Source organism: Mustelus asterias, chromosome 17 (genome assembly GCF_964213995.1).
Source record: "Mustelus asterias chromosome 17, sMusAst1.hap1.1, whole genome shotgun sequence".
NCBI lineage: Eukaryota > Metazoa > Chordata > Chondrichthyes > Carcharhiniformes > Triakidae > Mustelus > Mustelus asterias.
Window position 1 is genome coordinate 4,275,333 of NC_135817.1, and position 20,976 is coordinate 4,296,308.

A 20,976-nucleotide genomic window follows, 5' to 3' on the forward strand; every position below is an offset into this window, starting at 1 on the left:
GCCTGTTCCTGTGCTGTACTTTTCTTTGTTCTTGTCCTTTGTCTTAATGGAGGAGAGCGAGTTGGAGAGGTTTAGAAAGGGACTCCAGAGCTTAGGGTCCAATGGGTCAGCGATTACAATCAGGGTACTCAAGGGTAGTAGAAAGTCGATGAGCACAGATATCGCAGAGGGTTATGGCTGGAGAAGATTACAGAGATACAGAGGGGCGAGGCCATGGAAGGATTTGAAAATTGATACAAACCAACGTAGATCAGCCAGCACAGGGATGAGACATGATGATAATTTGATTTGATTTGATTTATTATTGTCACATGTATTGGTACACAGTGAAAAGCGTTGTTTCTTGCTGCTATACAGACAAAGCATACCTTTCATAGAGAAGGAAACGAGAGAGTGCAGAATGTAGTGTTACAATCATAGCTAGGGTGCAGAGAAAGATCAACTTAATGCGAGGTAGGTCCATTCAAAAGTCTGAAGGCAGCAGGGAAGAAGTTGTTCTTGAGTCAGTCGGTACGTTTCCAGAGACTTTTGTATCTTTTTCCTGATGGAAGAAGGTGGAAGAGAGAATGTCTGGGGTGCATGGGTTCCTTAATTATGCTGGCTGCTTTGCCGAGGCAGCGAGAAGCGTAGACAGAGTCAATGGATGGGAGGCTGGTTTGCGTGATGGATTGGGCTACATTCATGACTTTTTGTAGTTTCTGGCGGTCTTGGGCAGAGCAGGAGCCATACCAAGCTGTGATACAACCAGAAAGAATGCTTTCTATGGTGCATCTGTAAAAGTTGGTGAGAGTCATAGTGGACATGCCAAATTTCCTTAGTCTTCTGAGAAAGTAGAGGCGTAAGTGGGACAATGATGATGACAGGTGAATGGAACTTAGTGCGAGTAATGAGATGAGCAGTTGAGTTTTGAATGATATGAAGTGTGCAATGAATTTGGAGAATCAACCAGCTATGAGTTGGAATAGTCAAATCTAAAGGTAATGAAGCAGAGGTGAAGGTTTCAGCAGCTGAAGAGCTGAGGCAGACACAGTCACTAGATGCTACGGTGGCAGAAATAGATAGTCCTTGTGATGGTGTGAAAAGAAGTGCAATCCAGGCAGTTGCGGAGGTCTATGGAGAGATGGAGGGAAGTTGGGGAAGGGAACAGTCAGACATGGGCAATATAAAGGGATGCTCTACATTCAACCAACACAACACAAACACTTCCAACTGGTCTTTAAGAAATACATTCCTGTAACGTCTTGCACAAAATCTGGTCGTCCCAAAGCAGAAATGTAGCAAACTGCATAGCAAGGTCCCAGAAACAATGCAATATCTCGATGTTGATCCAAATTCACTTTCACAACTACCTCGACTTCATTTCCTCCCATCTTACTGTCAGCACTCTATTCTCCCGATTCCATTCTCCCAAATTTTTATCTTCCTTGTATCCGTTCTAATTATGTCACTTTTCATACCAGCGCTTCTGGTATATACTAAACGCTGACTGGGTGACCGTTTTGAGGAACATCTTTGCTCCGTCCACAAGCACAAGCCCAACCTTCCAGTCACTTGCCTTTTCAACTCAGCATCTTGCTCTCATATCCACATGTCCATCCTTGGCCTGCTGCAATGAGAAGTTTAACAACACCAGGTTAAAGTCCAACAGGTTTATTTGGTAGCAAAAGCCACACAAGCTTTCGGAGCTGCAAGCCCCTTCACCTGAAGAAGGGGCTTGCAGCTCCGAAAGCTTTTGTGGCTTTTGCGACCAAATAAACCTGTTGGACTTTAACCTGGTGTTGTTAAACTTCTTACTGTGTTTACCCCAGTCCAACGCTGGCATCTCCACATCATGACTGCTGCAATGATCCGGTGAAGCCCAGCGCAAACTGGATGAACAGCATCTCATCCTCCGATTAGGCATCTTCTGGACTCAACATTGAGTCCAACAACTTTAGACTGTGAACTTTCTCTGCCATCTTTACTTTTTTATTTGTTTCTTCTCAGTGCAACCCCCCCTCCCCCACAGGGCCATCTGTCACTTGTTCTTCAGTTTTGCTTTCACTGAGCACTGATCTTTGTTCACCTATTAACACATTCTGTTATCTTACCTTTATGGCACTATCAGCACCTTCATTAGCCCTTAATGCTCCCATTAACACTCCCTTTGTCCCATATCTGTGACATCTTTGTCAATCTCTCCTCAGCTCCGACCTTTCCCTGACCTTCTATTCTGCTCCACCTCCACACCCCTCTCCAACTAGAGAATCCTTCACAATTCTACCCCCTTCAACTCAAGAGTAATACAAACTTAAAACCTTAACTCTGTTTCCCTCTCCACAGACACTGCCAGACCTGCTGAGCTTATCCAGCATTTTCTAGTGTTTACTACTGATGAATCAGGCAGGATTTTCCGGCTACACTCGCCCCAAGACCGGAAAATCCTGCTTGAGTCAACGGACCTTTGCGTGGTCCACCCCGCCATCCGCAACGATTCCCATGGCGAGTGGCTGAGAAAATTCCGCAGATTATCATTTACCTCAGCTAAGAGTTTCTGCCCCACCCCCACTGTTGTTGACAGTGCCTCAACTGTGTTAATTCCATTTCCCAGATTTCTGCTCTGGCTCATTCCCCCTCTCCCAGATACACAATATAGTTCCCCTTGTCCTCTTCTGCCATTATTCAAAGCAATATCCTCCGCCATTTCCACCATCTCCAGCCTGTTCAACAACAGGTTCACAGTATTTACTGTTGAGAAAGGCATGGATGTTAGGGAACTTGGGGAAATAAATAGTGATGTCTTGAGGAGTGTATATATTACAGAGAAGGAGGTGCTGGAAGTCTTAAAACACATCAAGTTAGATAAATCCCTGGGACCCGATGAAATATATCCCAGGATGTTGTGGGAGTCTAAGTAGGAAATTGCAGGTCCCCTAGCAGAGATATTTGAATCATCGACAGCCACAGGTGAGGTGTCTGAAGATTGGAGGGTAGCAAGTGTTGTGCCTTTGTTAAAGAAGGGCTGCAGGGAAAAGCCTGGGAGCTATAGGCCGGTGAGCCTAATGTCTGTAGTGGGTAAGTTGTTGGAAGGTATTCTGAGAGACAGGATCTACAGGCATTTAGAGAGGCAAGGGATTAGGGACAGGCAGCATGGCTTTGTGAGTGGAAAATTATGTCTCACGAATTTGATTGAGTTTTTTGAAGGGGTAACCAAGAAGGTAGATGAGGGCAGTGCAGTTGTTGTTGTCTACATGGACTTAGCAAGGCCTTTGACAAGGTACCACATGGTAGGTTGTTGCATAAGGTTAAATCTCATGGGATCCAGGGTGAGGTAGCTAAATGGACACAAAATTGGCATGATGACAGAAGACAGAGGGTGGTTGTAGACGGTTTCAAACTGGAGGCCTGTGACCAGCGGTGTACCTCAGGGACCACTGTTATTTGTTGTTATATTAATGATTTGGATGAGAATTTAGGAGGCATGGTTAGTAAGTTTGCAGATGACACCAAGATTGCTGGCATAGTGGATAGTGAAGAAGGTTATCCTTCTTCAGTGTCTAGGACTGCAATGGGATCTTGATCAATTGGGCCAGTGGGCTGATGAATGGTGGATGGAATTTAATTTAGATAAATGTGAGGTGATGCATTTTTGTAGATCAAATCAGGGCAGGGCCTACTCAGTTAATGTTAGGGTGTTGGGGAGAGTTATAGAACAAAGGGATCTAGGAGTACATGTTCATAGCCCCTTGAAAGTGGAGTCATAGGTGGACAGGGTGGTAAAGAATGCATTCGGCATGCTTGGTTTCATTGGTCAGAACATTTAATACAGAAGTTGGGACATCTTGTTGAATTTATACAAGACATTAGCAAGGCCACACTTGGAATACTGTGTACAGTTCTGATCAGTCTAATATAGAAAGGATATTATTAAACTAGAAAGATCAGATTTACTAGGATGCTACCAGAGCTTGATGGTTTGGGTTATGAGAGGCTGGAAAGACTGGGACTTTTTTCCCTGGAGCACAGGAGGCTTAGGGGTGGTCTTATAATGGTCGATAAAATATTGAGAGGCATAGATCAGGTCGATTGTCAACATTTGTTCCCAAAAGTAGGGGAATCTAAAACTAGAGGGCACAGGTTTAAGGTGAGAGGGGAGACATACGAAAGGGTCCAGAGGGGCAATTTTTTCATCCAGAGGGTGGTGAGTGTCTGGAACAAGCTGCCAGAGGCAGTAGTAGAGGCGGGTACAATTTTGTCTTTTAAAAAGCATTCAGACAGTTACATGAGTAAGATGTTTATAGAGAGATATGGGCCAAACGCGGGCAATTTGGACTAGCTTAGTGGTAAAAACTGGGTGACATGGACAAGTTGGACCGAAGGACCTGTTTCCAGGCTGTAAACCTATTTCTACTTTATTTTTAGACTCCAGCTTTGTTGATGATTCTGCAGTTCATTCACCTTTGCTAGAACCCTCTATTGTATCTTTACTCATCCCATAAGACCATAAGACATAGGAGCGGAAGTAAGGCCACTCGGCCCATCGAGTCCACTCCACCATTCAATCATGGTTGATTTCAACTCCATTTACCCGCTCTCTCCCCATAGCCCTTAATTCCTCGAGAAATCAAGAATTTATCAATTTCTGTCTTGAAGACGCTCAACGTCTCGGCCTCCACAGCCCTCTGTGGCAATGAATTCCACAGACCCACCACTCTCTGGCTGAAGAAATTTCTCCTCATCTCTGTTCTAAAGTGACTCCCTTTTATTCTAAGGCTGTGCCCCCGCGTCCTAGTCTCCCCTGTTAATGGAAACAACTTCCCTACGTCCATCCTATCTAAGCCGTTCATTATCTTGTAAGTTTCTATCAGATCTCCCCTCAACCTCCTAAACTCCAATGAATATAATCCCACGATCCTCAGACGTTCATCGTATGTCAGGCCTACCATTCCTGGGATCATCCGTGTGAATCTCCGCTGGACCCGCTCCAGTGCCAGTATGTCCTTCCTGAGGTGTGGGGCATCCCATCACCTTTTGTCCTGTCATCTCTTTTGTGATTTAATGGTGACTAGGGGAATTGCCCAGTAACTTCATTGCGGTGTTAATGTAAGCTTTATTTGTGATACTAATAAATAAACTTAAACTTGTTTCGAGCCTCTTACATCCCTGATAAAAGATTGCAGACCTCTCTGTTTCTCTTTCCAGACCTTGCCTAAGAATGTACAGCATGAAAAAAAAGTTTATTTATCAGTCACAAGTATGACACTGCAATGAAGTAACTGTGAAAATCCCCTAGTCGCCACACTCTGGCGCCTGCTTGGATCAATGCACCTAACCAGCATGTCTTTCAGATTGTGGGAGGAAACCAGAGCACCCGGAGGGAACTTACACAGATACGGGGAGAATGTGCAAACTCCACACAGAGACCCAAGACGGGAATCAAACCCGGGTCCCTAGCACTGTGAGGCAGCAGTGCTAACCACTGTGCCACCGCGCCGCCCCATCTGCCTTTACTGGTGTGGGGATAAATACCGGGCAGAATACCTGTGGAAAATACCCAGTCTCTTGCTGAAAGACAGTCCTCAGTAGGTTCCCATCGCAGGGAAGGCGATGAATTAGTGGTATTATCGCTAGTCTATTAATCCAGAAACTCAGTTATTGCTCTGGGGACCTGAGTTTGAATCCTGCCACGGCAGACGGTGAAAATTGAATTCAATAAAAAATATCTGACATTAAGAATCTGATGACCATGAAACCATTGTTGGAAAAACCCATCTGTTTCGCTCATGTCCTTTAGGGAAGGAAATCTGCTGTCCTTACTGGGTCTGGTCTACATGTGACTCCAGAGTCACAGCAATGTGGTTGACTCTCAACTGCCCTCTGAAATAAAAGCAAATTACTGGGGATACTGGAATCTGGAACCAAAAGAGAAAATCTGACCCTTGGGTCATCTGGACTGGAAACATCAGCTCTTTTTTCTCCTTACAGATGCTGCTGAAATTGTCCAGCATTTTCTCTTTTGCCCTCTGAAGTAGCCTAGCAAACCACTCAGTTCAAGGGCAACTAGGGATAGGCAATAAACGCTGGGCAGCTAGGGACGCCCATGTCTCACGAGTAAATAAAAAAAGTAAGAAGTTTAACAACACCAGGTTAAGGTCCAACAGGTTTATTTGGTAGCAAAAGCCACACAAGCTTTCGGAGCTCCAAGCCCCTTCTTCAGGTGAGTGGGAATTCTGTTCACAAACAGGGCATATAAAGACAGAGACTCAATTTACATGAATAATGGTTGGAATGCGAATACTTACAGCTAATCAAGTCTTTAAGAAACAAAACAATGTGAGTGGAGAGAGCATCAAGACAGGCTAAAAAGATGTGTATTGTCTCCAGACAAGACAGCCAGTGAAACTCGGCAGGTCCAGGCAACTGTGGGGGTTACAGATAGTGTGACATGAACCCAATATCCCGGTTGAGGCCGTCCTCGTGTGTGCGGAACTTGGCTATCTCTGTCTTTATATGCCTTGTTTGTGAACAGAATTCCCACTCACCTGAAGAAGGGGCTTGGAACTCCGAAAGCTTGTGTGGCTTTTGCTACCAAATAAACCTGTTGGACTTTAACCTGGTGTTGTTAAACTTCTTACTGTGTTTACCCCAGTCCAACGCCGGCATCTCCACATCATGAATTTAAGAAAGCAGGTTAATAATAATACAATATCCACTTATACTCTAATGTGAACACTGTCAGATTGCCCAAGGGCCAAAAACTGCATTGTTATGTTAATAAATCTATGCAAATTCGACAAACCGTTTACCACAAAATCTACTGCGGACTATTTGCATTCATTAGATCAAACTGATTGGGTACTAAACTATCTGGAGAGCATCAGGGGAGGAGCGAACAGGTCTAATAGTGCCTGGTCTAAAGTGAACCCCTCACCCTGCAGCCTGCTCACTGCTGATCGGGAGGATGCAGAGAGCTGTGCAGACCTGTATCGCCTATCAGCGGTGCGCCTTGGCAATTCTGCATCAGTGTCTCCAGGAGCAGCGGAACCTTGCTCTGGAACAGCCCAGCCTCGGTCAGGGCGGCAGCACCCGGGAGCGAGTGCTGTCCTCAACCCCTCGCAGCGGGCGGAGAACCATCCTCCAGGTCGCCAGGGAGAGCAGGTTAACCCGAATGATCGGCCTGACTTCAGAGTTATTATCCCTGGAACAGAATTCCTTGTCTCAATTGCAAGAGCCACATTTCCACGTGGACTATAAGGTAAGGGGGCAACGCTGGTTACTGCAAACCATTTGGATTTAAATAAATCAATAACCTTTAAAGGAATGAATGCAGATAAAAGTGGACAGCACGGTGACACAGTGGTCAGCACTGCTGCCTCAGGGACCCGGGTTCGATTCCCAGCTTGGGTCACTGTCTGTGTGGAGTTTGCATGTTCTCCCCGTGTCGGTGTGGGTTTCCTCCGGGTGCTCCGGTTTCCTCCCACAGTTCGAAAGATGTGCACATTAGGTGCATTGACCCGAACAGGCGCTGGAGTGTGGCGATTCGGGGAATTTCACAGTAACTTCATTGATTCGATTTGATTTATTATTGTCACATGTATTAATGTACAGTGAAAAATATTGTTTCTTGCGCACTATACAGACAAAACATACCATTCATAGCGAAGGAAACGAGAGAGTGCAGAATGTAGTGTTACAGTCATAGCTAGGGTGGAGAGAAAGATCAACTTAATGCGAGGTAGGTCCATTCAAAAGTCTGACAGCAGCAGGGAAGAAGCTGTTCTTGAGTCAGTTGGTACTTGACCTCATACTTTTGTCCCTTTTTCCCGAAGGAAGAAGGTGGAAGAGAGAATGTCCGGGGTGCGTGGGGTCCTTAATTATGCTGGATGCTTTGCCGAGGCAGCGGGAAGTGTAGACAGAGTCAATGGATGGGAGGCTGGTTTGCGTGATGGATTGGGCTACATTCACGACCTTTTGTAGTTCCTTGCGGTCTTGGGCAGAGCGGGAGCCAAACCAAGCTGTGATACAACCAGAAAGAATGCTTTCTACGGTGCATCTGTAAAAGTTGGTGAGAGTCGTAGCTGACATGCCAAATTTCCTTAGTCTTCTGAGAAAGTAGTGTTCATGCAGTGTTCATGTAAGCCTTACTTGTGACTAATAAACTTTATTTTAAAAATTGGCCCATGAAGTATTTCCCATCCGAGTCTGGAAATAAAGCCTGGAATTATTTTATGTAAGACCAGTCAATTCTAGGCCAGGAACAGCGTTGTATTTAACCAACATTTTCTGTTTGTTCTTTGCTGTCTAGCTAAACTCGGAGCTCAGAAATCTCTGCCATCGCATGGCAACCAGGGGAGACTGTCTCCAGTTAGATGCAGATCTAAAAGCGATCGAGCAATGTTTGAGAGACATTGTTCACCAGTTGGTGACTTCATTGCCCTCTGACAGTTCCGGATCACACTCGCAGACTGCTGCCGTGCTCAAAACACTCTTCACAAGGTTCCTGGAGATATAGAATTCTGGAAAAACAGATCTGGCCTCATTATTCGTTCGGGGAATGTGGGCATCACCGGCTTGGCAGCACCTTCTTGAGTCCATGTGGATTATCGTTTCCTTGCTTTTGGATACAGTTGCTCATTTAAAAGTGCCAATATTCATGTGAAGTTATTGTAAATGGTGTATTTATATCAGATAATCGAACGCTGACACAAATAACAGATGGTTTTAAAATAAATTCTGTCTTTTAGTGCAAATCTGTCACCGGATTTTCACGTTAAAGTTGATTTATTAGTCACAAGTAAGGCTTACGTTAACACTGCAATGAAGTTACTGTGAAATTCCCCTAGTCGCCACACTCCAGCGCCCGGTCAGGTCAATGCACCTAACCAGACTGGGAGAAAACGGGAGCACCCGGAGGAAACCCACGCAGACACGGGGAGAATGTGCAGACTCCACACAGACAGTGACCCAAGCTGGGAATCGAACCCGGGTCCCTAGCGCTGTGAGGCAGCAGTGCTAACCACTGTGCTGCCTTTCATAATGCTTCCGATCAGGGCAGTGTATTTCAGTGGGGAGAAACAATGGAGGGGGATTTCACACCCAGAGAACCCCTTTGAACTCAGCAGATATTGGTGCAGACATTGTTATCGAGTCAAGCACCACAGAAACAGGCCCTTCGGCCCACCATGTCTATGCCGACCATCGAATACCAATCGATACTAATCCCATTTGCCAGCACTTGGTCCATAGCCTGCTGTGCCTTGCCGATTGTAAGTGCTCATCCAGATGCTTCTTCAATGTTATTCAGTCACTCAGATTAGGCAGATTAGATCTGGGTTAGGAAGCTGCGGTTGATGTTAATGTGAGTGTCAGCGCTATTCATAGAATCTTATTGTGCAGAAGGAGGCCATTCGGCCCATTGAGCCTGCACCCAACAGCAATCCCACCAGGCCCTATCCCCGTAGCCCCATGTATTTACCCTGCTAATTTGCCGGACATTAAGGGGCAATTTAGCATGGCCAATCTACCTAACCCGCACATCTTTGGATTGTGGGAGGAAACCGGAGCATCCGGAGGAAACCCACGCAGACACGGGGAGAATGTTCAAACTCCACACAGGGCAGTCACCGGAGGTCAGAATTGAACCTGGGTCCCTGGTGCTGTGAGGCAGCAGTGCTAACCACTGCGCCACCATCGTGCCGCCCTTATTCAGGCCACTGGACATCAGAAGACTGGTGCTGACATCATTTAAACGCTGGCTACTTGCCACAATACTTTGGGAGGAAATGGCTGGCTGGCAGTTTGGGCTGTCTGTGCCTTTGAGCTGGATGTACTCAGTAATGTTGAGGTAGTTCATCAAAGCTTGGCCCATCTCACATTTCACCGGTGTTTTGTGTTTGTGCTATAGGAACATGTTGAGCAGGACCAGACCATTCAGCCCTTCGAGTCATTACTCTGCCATTTAGTTTCATCATGATTGATCTGTGCCTTGTCTCCATTTACCTGTGTTAGTTCCATATCCTTTGATAGCAGGGGTTCCCAAACCTCCCAGGAGTTTCTTAGAATCATGGGCTCCGATCCCAGGTACTGCCTCCACGGTCCAGGAGATCAGTCCTGAAGAGAATTGGGGCGACACGGTGGCACAGTGGTTAGCACTGCCCCCTCACAGCGCCAGGGACCCGGGTTCGATTCCCGGCTTGGGTCACTGTCTGTGCACAGTCTGCACGTTCTCCCCATGTCTGCGTGGGTTTCCTCCGGGTACACTGGTTTCCTCAAACAGTCCAAAGATGTGCGGGTTAGGGTGCATTGAGCATGCTAAATTGTCCCTTAGTGTCAGGGGGGGATTAGTAGGGTAATATGTGGGGTTAATATGTTGGGATAAAGCCTGGGTGGGATTGTTGTCGGTGCAGGCTCGATGGGCCGAATGGCCCCCTTCTGCACTAGGGACTCTATGATTCTAGAAGATTCAGCTATTTACATTTCTTACCGCAGGGCACCCCATGAATAACAGGCACTTTGAAGCGGCACAGTGTTTAGCACTGCTGCCTCACAGCGCCAGGGACCCGGGTTCGATTCCCGGCTTGGGTCACTGTCTGTGTGGAATCTGCATGTTCTCCCCGTGTCTGCGTGGGTTTCCTCCGGGTGCTCCGGTTTCCTCCCTCAGTCCAAAGGTGTGCGGGTTAGGTGGATTGGCCATGTTAAATTGCCCCTTAGCGTCAGAGGGACTAGCTCGGGTAAATATGCGGGGTTACGGGGATAGGGCCTGGCTGGAATTGTGGTTGGTGCAGGCACTCAATGGGCCAAATGGTCTCCTTCTGCACTGTAGGGATTCTGTGATTCTCATGAATAACTTAACCTGGTGTCAGGAGTCGTAATGAAGTGAAACTGTATTAATCTTAAACAGAATGATTTACACATTTTACACCAAGCTCATCACCAGATGCTCAATGCTGTTGTCCATAATGAACATTGAGCAGCCTGAGTTGGGAATTAAGTGTGGTGGAAGGGGAGGGAGACCAGAGAATGGAAGCTCACGATGATAGGAATGTGGACTCAGTGATAGAGAGATTGGAAAAGTGTGAGGTTATGCACTTTGGAAGGAGGAATGGAGGCATAGACTATTTTCTCAATGGGGAAATGCTTAGGAAATCAGAAGCACAAAGGGACTTGGGAGACCTTGTTCAAGATTCTCTTAAGGTTAACGTGCAGGTTCAGTCGGCAGTTAGGAAGGCAAATGCAGAGGAGGTTTACCAGGATGTTGCCTGGTATGGAGGGGCTTGGTTATGAGGAGAGATTGGGGAAACTGGGGTTGTTCTCCTTGGAAAGACGGAGGATGAGGGGAGACTTAATAGAGGTGTATAAAATTATGAAAGGCATAGATAGGGTGAACGGTGGGAAGCTTTTCCCCGGGTCGGTGGTGACGTTCACGAGGGGTCATAGGTTCAAGGTGAAAGGGGGGAGGTTTAACACAGATATCAGAAGGACATATTTCACACAGAGGGTCGTGGGGGCCTGGAATGTGTTGCCGGGCAAGGTGGTGGAGGCGGACACACTGGGAACGTTTAAGACTTATCTAGACAGCTATATGAACGGAGTGGGAATGGAGGGATACAAAAGAGTGATCTAGTTTGGACCAGGGAGCGGCGCGGGCTAATTGTTCCTGGTTTCTCGTTTCAAGGCTTCATTCTACGATCATCTTGCTGGTGCCAGTACAGAGTGAGACTGCGGATAGTTGGGAACCTGTCTCGGGGGCAGGGGATTCATATGGTGTTCGTGGAAGTGGAAATGACTAGGGTTGGGAAGCATTTTCCGATCGGGGCCATTGTGATCTCCTGGACTCGTTTCGATCGCCTCAGGGGGTCGGAGAGGAATTTCCCAGATTTTTTTTTCCCCATATTGGCCCTGGGGTTTTTCACTCTGGGTTTTCGCCTCTCCCTGGAGATCACATGGTCTGGAATGGGGGGGTGGGGGTAAGTTAATAGGTTGTAATGAACAAAGCATCGTAGCTGTGAGGGACAGCTCGGTGGATAGGATATTGGTATGTAGATAGGCTGGAAAATTGGGTGGGGATCCTGGATTCAGGATTCAATCCTGGACCGGGGAGCGGCGCGGGCTTGGAGGGCCGAAGGGCCTGTTCCTGTGCTGTATTGTTCTTTGTTCTTTGTTCTTTGTTATCATTCATGTTGAGAGGGCTAGAATACACGAGCAGGGATGTACTTCTGAGGCTGTATAAGGCTCTGGTCAGACCCCATTTGGAGTATTGTGAGCAGTTTTGGGCCCCGTATCTAAGGAAGGATGTGCTGGCCTTGGAAAGGGTCCAGAGGAGGTTCACAAGAATGATCCCTGGAATGAAGAGCTTGTCGTATGAGGAACGGTTGAGGACCCTGGGTCTGTACTCGTTGGAGTTTAGAAGGATGAGGGGGGGATCTTATTGAAACTTACAAGATACTGTGAGGCCTGGACAGAGTGGACTTGGAGAGGATGTTTCCACTCGTAGGAAAAACTAGAACCAGAGGGCACAACCTCAGGCTAAAGGGACGCTCCTTTAAAACAGAAATGAGGAGGAATTTTTTCAGCCAGAGAGTGGTGAATCTGTGGAACTCTTTGCCGCAGAAGGCTGTGGAGGCCAGGTCATTGAATGTCTTTAAGACAGAGACAGATAGGTTCTGGATTAATAAGGGGATCAGGGGTTATGGGGAAAAGGCAGGAGAATGGGGATGAGAAAAATATCAGCCATGATTGAATGGCGGAGCAGACTCGATGGGCCGAGTGGCCTAATTCTGCTCCTATGTCTTACAGTCTTAATACTAAAATAAATTTAAATTCTTCACCACATGCATACTGAGGAATTAAAACCTCATTTAAAGGGAAAGGGATAAATATTTGATCATGTGATCAAATGTCACATGATCAGGCACCATGTTGTCAGAATGTCACATGATCAAAACTCCAGGTATGCCAGCAAGCAGAGTTGGACAAAGCCACCTTATACTCCTACGCATCAAAAATCCCTTATGCCTGCATTGCAAGCTCCGGTTGACTCTTCCAGCATTTGGTGGCATGAGTTCTAGATTCGTACTACTCTTTAATTCGCTCCTGAATGATATTTCAAGATTGTGAGGCGAATTTTACCATCCCGCCGCCATGGGAATCGGAGGAGGTGAAGGGCGACGGACCATGGAAAGGTTTGTTGACCTTGGGTGGAAATTTCCGGTTTCGGGGTGAGTGAGGCCAGAAGATCTCGCCCTATATGCCTCCATGTTCTTGATTCCCCGACTTGAGGAAGTTATTTCTCTAACCAATGCCCACTTAACGTTTGAAAGATGTTAAACTAAAGCTTCACGTGGCCATTTGATTGGACATAACAGATCCTGTGGCACTATTTGAAGAGCGGGTGATGTTCAACAGGTGTCTTGGCCAACATTCCTCCCTCGAGCATTATACACATAATGCCATGTATTCAGCCATACCAAAATGTCTTGTCTCTTTCAGCCACAGAGTAATTTCTGCAAGTAGCCCAATATGCTGAGATTAAGTAAGGTTTAATTCTTGCTGCTGTGGGAATCTTGGCTGTAGATTGACAACGAAATCCCTAGCCTTTCCTTTCTGGAATGATCTGCTTATGAAAGTCAGAAAAAATCAAAAGGAAATGACTGGCTGTTTCAAAAACTGTTTTTGAATAGATGCTACTTGGTCATTGATAAGCTCCTTGTTAGTTATGATTTAGAATCGTAGAATCCTACAATGCAGAAGGAGGCCGTTCGGCCCATCTAGTCTGCACTGACCACAATCCCACCCAGGCCCTATCCCCATAACCCCATGCATTTTACCCTAGCCAGTCCCTCTGACACTAAGGGGCAATTTAGCATGGCCAATCCACCTAACCCACACATTTTTGGACTGTGGCGATTTGTTGATGTTTTATGAACTGCCCAAAGTGGAGGGAAAGCATCCGGGAAAGAGACAAACACCTTGAGTTTCATTGCCAAGAACAAGGTGAAGCCAAGCGTTGACGGCGAAAGGACTGCGTGGCAACCGGGCACACTTACTCACCTGCTTCTCCAACCATCTGCCCCACCTGTGACAGAGACATCGGGTGGAATTTTACGGTCCCCTTCATCCCAAGACCGTAAAATCCCACCCGAGGTCAACGGACCGTTCCATGCTCCGCCTCTCGCTCGCTCCGATTCTTGCGGTGGGTGGGATGGTAAAATTCCAGCCAGTGGGCGAGAGCTTACGAAAAATATTCTAAGTTCCAAGGAGCGAGAAAACTGGGGAGAATGGTGCTGGTTTTTTTCAGCGAGCTGGGAGATGCAATCTTACCGCACTCAGTGCAAAAAAGAGCCCCAACGCGATTCTCGCCAGTAAGGAGGGTAGTGGGGGCAGAGCCTAAGCTCACGGGTGAAGCTAGCTGCATTACGCTCGGGATGCCAGTGAGCAGGCACCCCGATCTCCCAGTGCACTGGCACATCCTCCTGCCAACCCCAATCCCCGCCATGCACATCATCCCCCCCTCCCACCTTCTGGTTGCTCTCTGTGCCAGAGGGAGTTTATTTATTAGTGTCACAACTAGGTTTACATTAACACTGCAATGAAGTTACTATGACAATTCCCCTAGTCACCACACTCCGGCACCTGTTCGGGTACACTGAGAGAGAATTTAGCACGGCCAATGCACCTAACCAGCATGTCTTTCGGACTGTGGGAGGAAACCAGAGCACCCGGAGGAAACCCACGCAGACACGGGGAGAATGTGCAAACTCCACATAGACAGCCACCCAGGTCGGGAATCGAACCCGGGACCTTGCTGCTGTGAGGCAGCAGTGCTAACCACTGTGCCAATGTGCCGCACCAGTGGATATGAAGATGGATATGATTTGCTGGTGGAGATTATGAGCAGTTCCATTCGCTGTTTCGCCATCCACTGCACATAACAGACAAATGGTATTAGCAGGAACATGCCAGGTCTATACAGTGGGGAGGGTATGCCACTGGAATCCTCCGCCATGTTGTGAGAATGTCATGGTATACACTTCTATAGGTAGCCTGCACGTATGTTGGAAATGCTTTGTTTACTTAAAAAGTTGTGTCTCTTTTCATTAGATCAAAGAAGAATAGGAGTGAAAATCACACTTTTTATTTACATTTTGACATTTATGAAACATAGAAGATAGGAGTAGGAGGAGCCCATTCGGCCCTTCGAGCCTGCTCCGCCATTCATTACGATCATGGCTGATCGTCCAACTCAATAGCCTTATCCTATTTTCCCCATAACCTCTGATCCCATTCGCCCCAAGTGCTATATCCAGCCACCTCTTGAATACATTCAATGTTTTGACATCGACTGCTTCCTGTGGTAATGAATTCCACAGGCTCACCACTCTTTGGGTGAAGAAATGTCTCCTCATCTCCATCCTAAATGGTCTACCCTGAATCCTCAGACTGTGACCCCTGGTTCTGGACTCCCCCACCATCGGGAACATCCTCCCTGCATCTACCCTGTCCAGTCCTGTTAGAATTTTATAAGAGCAAGAACATCCTTCCTCAGAAAAGCAGACCAAAACTGCACACAATACTCTCGGTGTGGCCTCACCTGTATAATTTGCAGCAACACATCCCTGCTCCTGTATTCAAAACCTTTCACAATGAAGGCCAACATACCATTTGCCTTCTTTACCGCCTGCTGCACCTGCATGCTTACCTTCAGCGACTGGTGCACAAGGACACCCAGGTCCCGCCGCACACTCCCCTCTCCCAATTTACAGCCATTCAGGTATTAATCTATGGTAAATGATGGAATGGACAGAGTAGGGAAAAGAAGGGATAGAACAGAGTAGTACTGTTGCCGCAATTGAACAAGGAGACATGGATGTTTGATTAATAAGGAAAGGTTTTGGGCCGAGGACGTACATTTTCACGTGGAACTTTATGGAACACTGTTGGAATTAGATCGAAGCAGAAACTATGGGCGGGATTTTCTGGCCCCTCGGTGCCGTGTTTCCGAGTGGTGGAGGTGGCTTGCCATTGGTTGTCGGTGGGATCTACCAGTCCCGCCGAAGCCAATAGCCATTTGCGTTGCTCACTGGCTGTGCCATGGCTGAATGCAGTGTGAGTGGGGATGGGGGTGGGTGGGGGAGAGGAGGAAACAGGGGCACCTTCGGCAGAACGGAAGATCTCACCAGGGGGAAGGGCTGGGAAATCCCTTCAAGAATAGGAAGGAAGAATTCCATTCTGACAACAGCTTCCACAACTTCAAGATGCGGCAAAAGCTTTTTTCTGGCCAATGAATGCATTTAAAGTGCGGTTGTCACGGTAACGAAGGACACAGCAGCCATTTTGCAAACAGAAAGCTCTCACAAACAGCATTGAGATAACTGACTAATTAAACTGAATGATGTTGCTTGAAGGATAGTTGTTACCCAGGAGGTGAGATAGGTTCTGTTGAAAGGTATCAGACCTGAAACGTTAATTCTGCTTCTCTCTCCACAGATGCCATCAAACTGGCTGAATTCCTCAGCGTTTTGTATTTTCATTTCAAGTTAGATAGGAGTGGTAAGTGAAGGGATGTGGTTAACACCAACACGGACTTGCTGAGCCAATGTTTAAATGTTATCATTTCCATATAAATCCCAAACCATCAATAGCAGATTATCTGATCATTCACGTCATCTGGTGCATGTAGGAATGTACTGATAAGCCCTGAAATTGGGTGCAGGGATCATGATGCATGTAACTCACGTCTGTTTCTGACATTGCAGGGGAGTGGGGAGGGGGTGCTCGGGACAATGGGGGAGTCTGAGCTGGTGGGCGAAGCCAGAACCAAGACAGAGTCTTTTTTCAGTGGGTATGTTTGTTCAATTTCTTAGCTTTCCTCTCCTGCCCAGTGTCCCAGCCATCCCCTAGTTATACACTCCCCGAAAACCAAACTAACACAAATACAAAATAATTCACTATTTGATTGGCTGCTGCATGGGGAGGCGATGGCCTAGTGGTATTATCGCTAGACTATTAATCCAGAAATTCAGCTAATGTTCTGGGGGACCCGGGTTCGAATCCCGCCACGGCAGATGGTGGAATTTGAATTCAATAAAAAATGTCTGGAATTAAGAATCTACTGATGACCATCAAACGATTGTCGTAAAAACTCATCTGGTTCATTAACGTCCTTGAGGGAAGGAAATCTGCCGTCCTTAAGTGGTCTGGCCTACATGTGACTCCAGAGTCACAGCAATGTGGTTGACTCTCAACTGCCCTCCAAGGGCAACTAGGGATGGGCAACAAATGCTGGCCAGCCAGGGACACCCATGTCCCACGAATGAATTTTTAAAAATGTGCCAAATCCATGCTGCTCCTCTGAAAGATTGCTGAGTGCAGCCAGTGCTTCCTGAGCTGCTCACTGACTACAGGCACCAGCAGGGGGCACTGCTATCAACCAATAGTGCCCAGTGCTATTTAAGAGTAACCTGCTCCTCTTATAGGAGAGGGACATTGTGGCTGCAAATGGTTCTCGGTCTCGGGTCACTGTCTGTGTGGAGTCTGCACGTTCTTCCCATGTCTGCGTGGGTTTCCTCCGGGTGCTCCGGTTTCCTCCCACGGCCTGAAAGATGTGAGGGTTAGGTGGATTGGCCGTGCTAAATTGCCCCTTAGCATCAGGAGGATTAGTAGGGTAAATGGTGCTGCGGGAATAGGGGCAGGGTGGGATTGTGGTCGGTACAGACTCGATGGGCCGAATGGCCTCCTTCTGCACTGTAGGAATTCTACGCTTCTATGAAAAGTTAGCCTGGGCTGTACTGTTGTGGGGAACGGCTGAATGTGTGAGAGAGCAAGCAGCAAGGGTTTCAGACACTGGAGCCCTTGTTGAACAAAGTGGAAGAAAGAAGGAAAGGTGTCCTGTCTGTGCAGAGGGACATGAGGCAATCCAGACACGCCCAGGTGGCTACAGTAACAAACAGCAGCAATGGTCAGTGCCAGGGTGTTGCTGCAAAAACACGGATGCAGCGCAGGAATAAGTTTAATGATCACACACAAGTTGTCAAGGTGAGTGAGTTCAGCTTCAAATGGCACCTCCTACCAACCACACCAGCAGCCTCATCTGCTCCCCAACTCACCACACTCCTGAGACCCACCTCTCCATAATTTCTATAGATCAGTACTTAGCCTTTCACCTCACCTGCTTCACTTCACCCTCAAACACTGAACACGATTGTAAGCCTCACTCACTGTTCATAGTTCTCACACACACCAGCAGCTATTCAATCATGACCGTCACAGCATCCAAACATATTGCACAACACTCGCAGACACACTTCCCCGTTTCTTGCAAGAAAGTGGCAGAGAACAGCTGACAACAGCAATGAAGGGGAGGAAGACAAGTGCTGTTGCATGTTTTAACCCTCCTGTGAGGGGACATTGGGTTCACAGGGTCTGTATTCACCTCTCTCACACACTCAGACTCATTCTCACACTCATTCTCACACTCATTCTCACACAAACACATTCTCATACGAAGTCATTCTCACACACACTCAGACTCATTCTCACACACAATCTCACACACACACATTCTCACACAAACTCATTCTCACACAAACTCATTCTCACACACAATCTCACACACACACATTCTCACACAAACTCATTCTCACACAAACTCACTCTCACACAAACTCATTCTCACACTCATTCTCACACAAACTCATTCTCACACAAACTCATTCTCACACTCATTCTCACACACACTCATTCTCACACAAACTCATTCTCACACACACTCATGCTCACACAAACTCATTCTCACACAAACTCATTCTCACACAAACTCATTCTCACACACACTCATTCTCACACACACTCATTCTCACACACACTCATTCTCACACTCATTCTCACACACACTCATTCTCACACAAACTCATTCTCACACTCATTCTCACACACACTCATTCTCACACAAACTCATTCTCACACAAACTCATTCTCACACACACTCATTCTCACACACACTCATTCTCACACACACTCATTCTCACACACACTCATTCTCACACTCATTCTCACACACACTCATTCTCACACACACTCATTCTCACACACACTCATTCTCACACAAACTCATTCTCACACTCATTCTCACACACACTCATTCTCACACACACTCATTCTCACACTCATTCTCACACACTCATTCTCACACACACTCATTCTCACACACACTCATTCTCACACCCATTCTCACACGCACTCATACTCACATACTCATTCTCACACTCACACAAACTCATTCTCACACACACTCATTCTCATACATATTCTCTCACGCATTCATTCTCACACACATTCTCACCCATACTCGCTCTCACTTTCACACCCATTCTCGCACACACAATCTCACGCACATTCACTTTAATCTCACATATGCCTGCTTTCACTCTCACTCAGACATTCCTACTCACATTCACATTCTCACACACTCGCTCTCACTCACACTCACTCTCACACACTTGCTGTTACACACACTCTCACACACAATCATTGTCCACACCTTCACCCCCATCCGAATGGCCTGAAGGCTCTATGCTTCTTCCCTGACTGAAGGTCAAACCCAGGCCATTCACCACCTCCTCCTGCCTGACTGAATCTGCTCACACTTTGAACATTTTGGATTCACACATTTCCTCCAAATTAGAGTGAGTGGGTGTGAGAATGAAAGCAGGTGTGTGAGAGTGTGTCTGAGAGAATAGGTGAGTGAAAGTGTGTGTGTGACTGTGAGTGTGTGCGAGGGAGTTTGTATGAGAGAATGTGTATGTGTGTGTGTGAGAGTGAGTGAGTGTGTGCGACTGTGTGCGAGAGTTTGTGTAACTGAGTTTGTGTGACTGAGTTTGTGTGAGAGTGTGTGTCTGTGTGAGAGGGAGTGTGTGCGACTGAGTGTGTGAGAGAGTTTGTGTGTGTGTGAGACTGTGTATGTATGTGAGACTGAGTGTGTGTGACTGTGTGTGTGTGTGTGAGACTGTGTGTGTGAGACTGAGTGTGTGTGTGACTGAGCGTGTGTGACTGTGTGTGTGTGTGTGTGTGTGTGTGAGACTGTGTGTGTGTGACTGAGTGTGTGTATGTGAAACTGAGTGTGTGTGTGTGACTGAGTGTGTGTGTGTGTGTGACTGAGTGTGTGTGTGTGTGTGAGACTGTGTGTGTGTGTGTGTGTGACTGAGTGTGTGAGACTGTGTGTGTGTGTGACTGAGTGTGTGTGTGTGTGAGACTGTGTGTGTGTGTGTGACTGAGTGTGTGCGTGTGTGAAACTCAGTGTGTGTGAGACTGAGTGTGTGTGTGTGTGAGACTGAGTGTGTGTGTGACTGAGTGTGTGCGTGTGTGAAACTCAGTGTGTGTGAGACTGAGTGTGTGTGTGTGTGACTGAGTGTGTGTGTGTGTGTGACTGAGTGTGTGTGTGTGACTGAGTGTGTGTGTGACTGCGTGTGTGACTGAGTGTGTGTGTGACTGAGTGTGTGTATGTGAGACTGAGTGTGTGTGTGTGTGACTGAGTGTGTGTGTGTGTGTGAGACTGAGTGTGTGTGTGTGACTGAGTGTGTGCGTGTGTGAAACTCAGTGTGTGTGAGACTGAGTGTGTGTGTGTGACTGAGTGTGTGTGTGTGACTGAGTGTGTGTGTGATTGCGTGTGTGACTGAGTGTGTGTGTGACTGAGTGTGTGTATGTGAGACTGAGTGTGTGTGTGTGTGACTGAGTGTGTGTGTGACTGCGTGTGTGACTGAGTGTGTGTGAGACTGAGTGTGTGTGTGTGTGTGACTGTGTGTGACTGTGTGTGACTGAGTGTGTGTGTGACTGAGTGTGTGTATGTGAGACTGAGTGTGTGTGTGTGTGTGTGACTGAGTGTGTGTGTGACTGCGTGTGTGACTGAGTGTGTGTGAGACTGAGTGTGTGTGTGTGTGTGACTGAGTGTGTGTGTGACTGCGTGTGTGACTGAGTGTGTGTGAGACTGAGTGTGTGTGTGAG

General features: G+C 47.0%; 1 protein-coding gene across 1 annotated transcript; it reads left to right on the forward strand.

The window, feature by feature from the left end:
- The first annotated feature begins 6,940 nt into the window (after positions 1–6,940).
- On the forward strand, positions 6,941–8,640 carry dleu7 (deleted in lymphocytic leukemia 7). Its single transcript, XM_078231937.1, has 2 exons — positions 6,941–7,234; positions 8,285–8,640. The coding sequence occupies exons 1-2, from the start codon at positions 6,941–6,943 to the stop codon at positions 8,489–8,491; spliced, it is 501 nt and encodes a 166-aa protein (XP_078088063.1). The 3' UTR covers positions 8,492–8,640.
- Positions 8,641–20,976: the final 12,336 nt, after the last annotated feature.

Coding starts and splice junctions, on each gene's coding strand:
- dleu7 (XM_078231937.1), top strand. CDS start 6,941: ATGCAGAGAGCTGTGCAGACCTGTATCGCCTATCAGCGGTGCGCCTTG. Junction 7,235..8,284: donor ATTTCCACGTGGACTATAAG/GTAAGGGGGCAA, acceptor TTTGCTGTCTAG/CTAAACTCGGAGCTCAGAAA.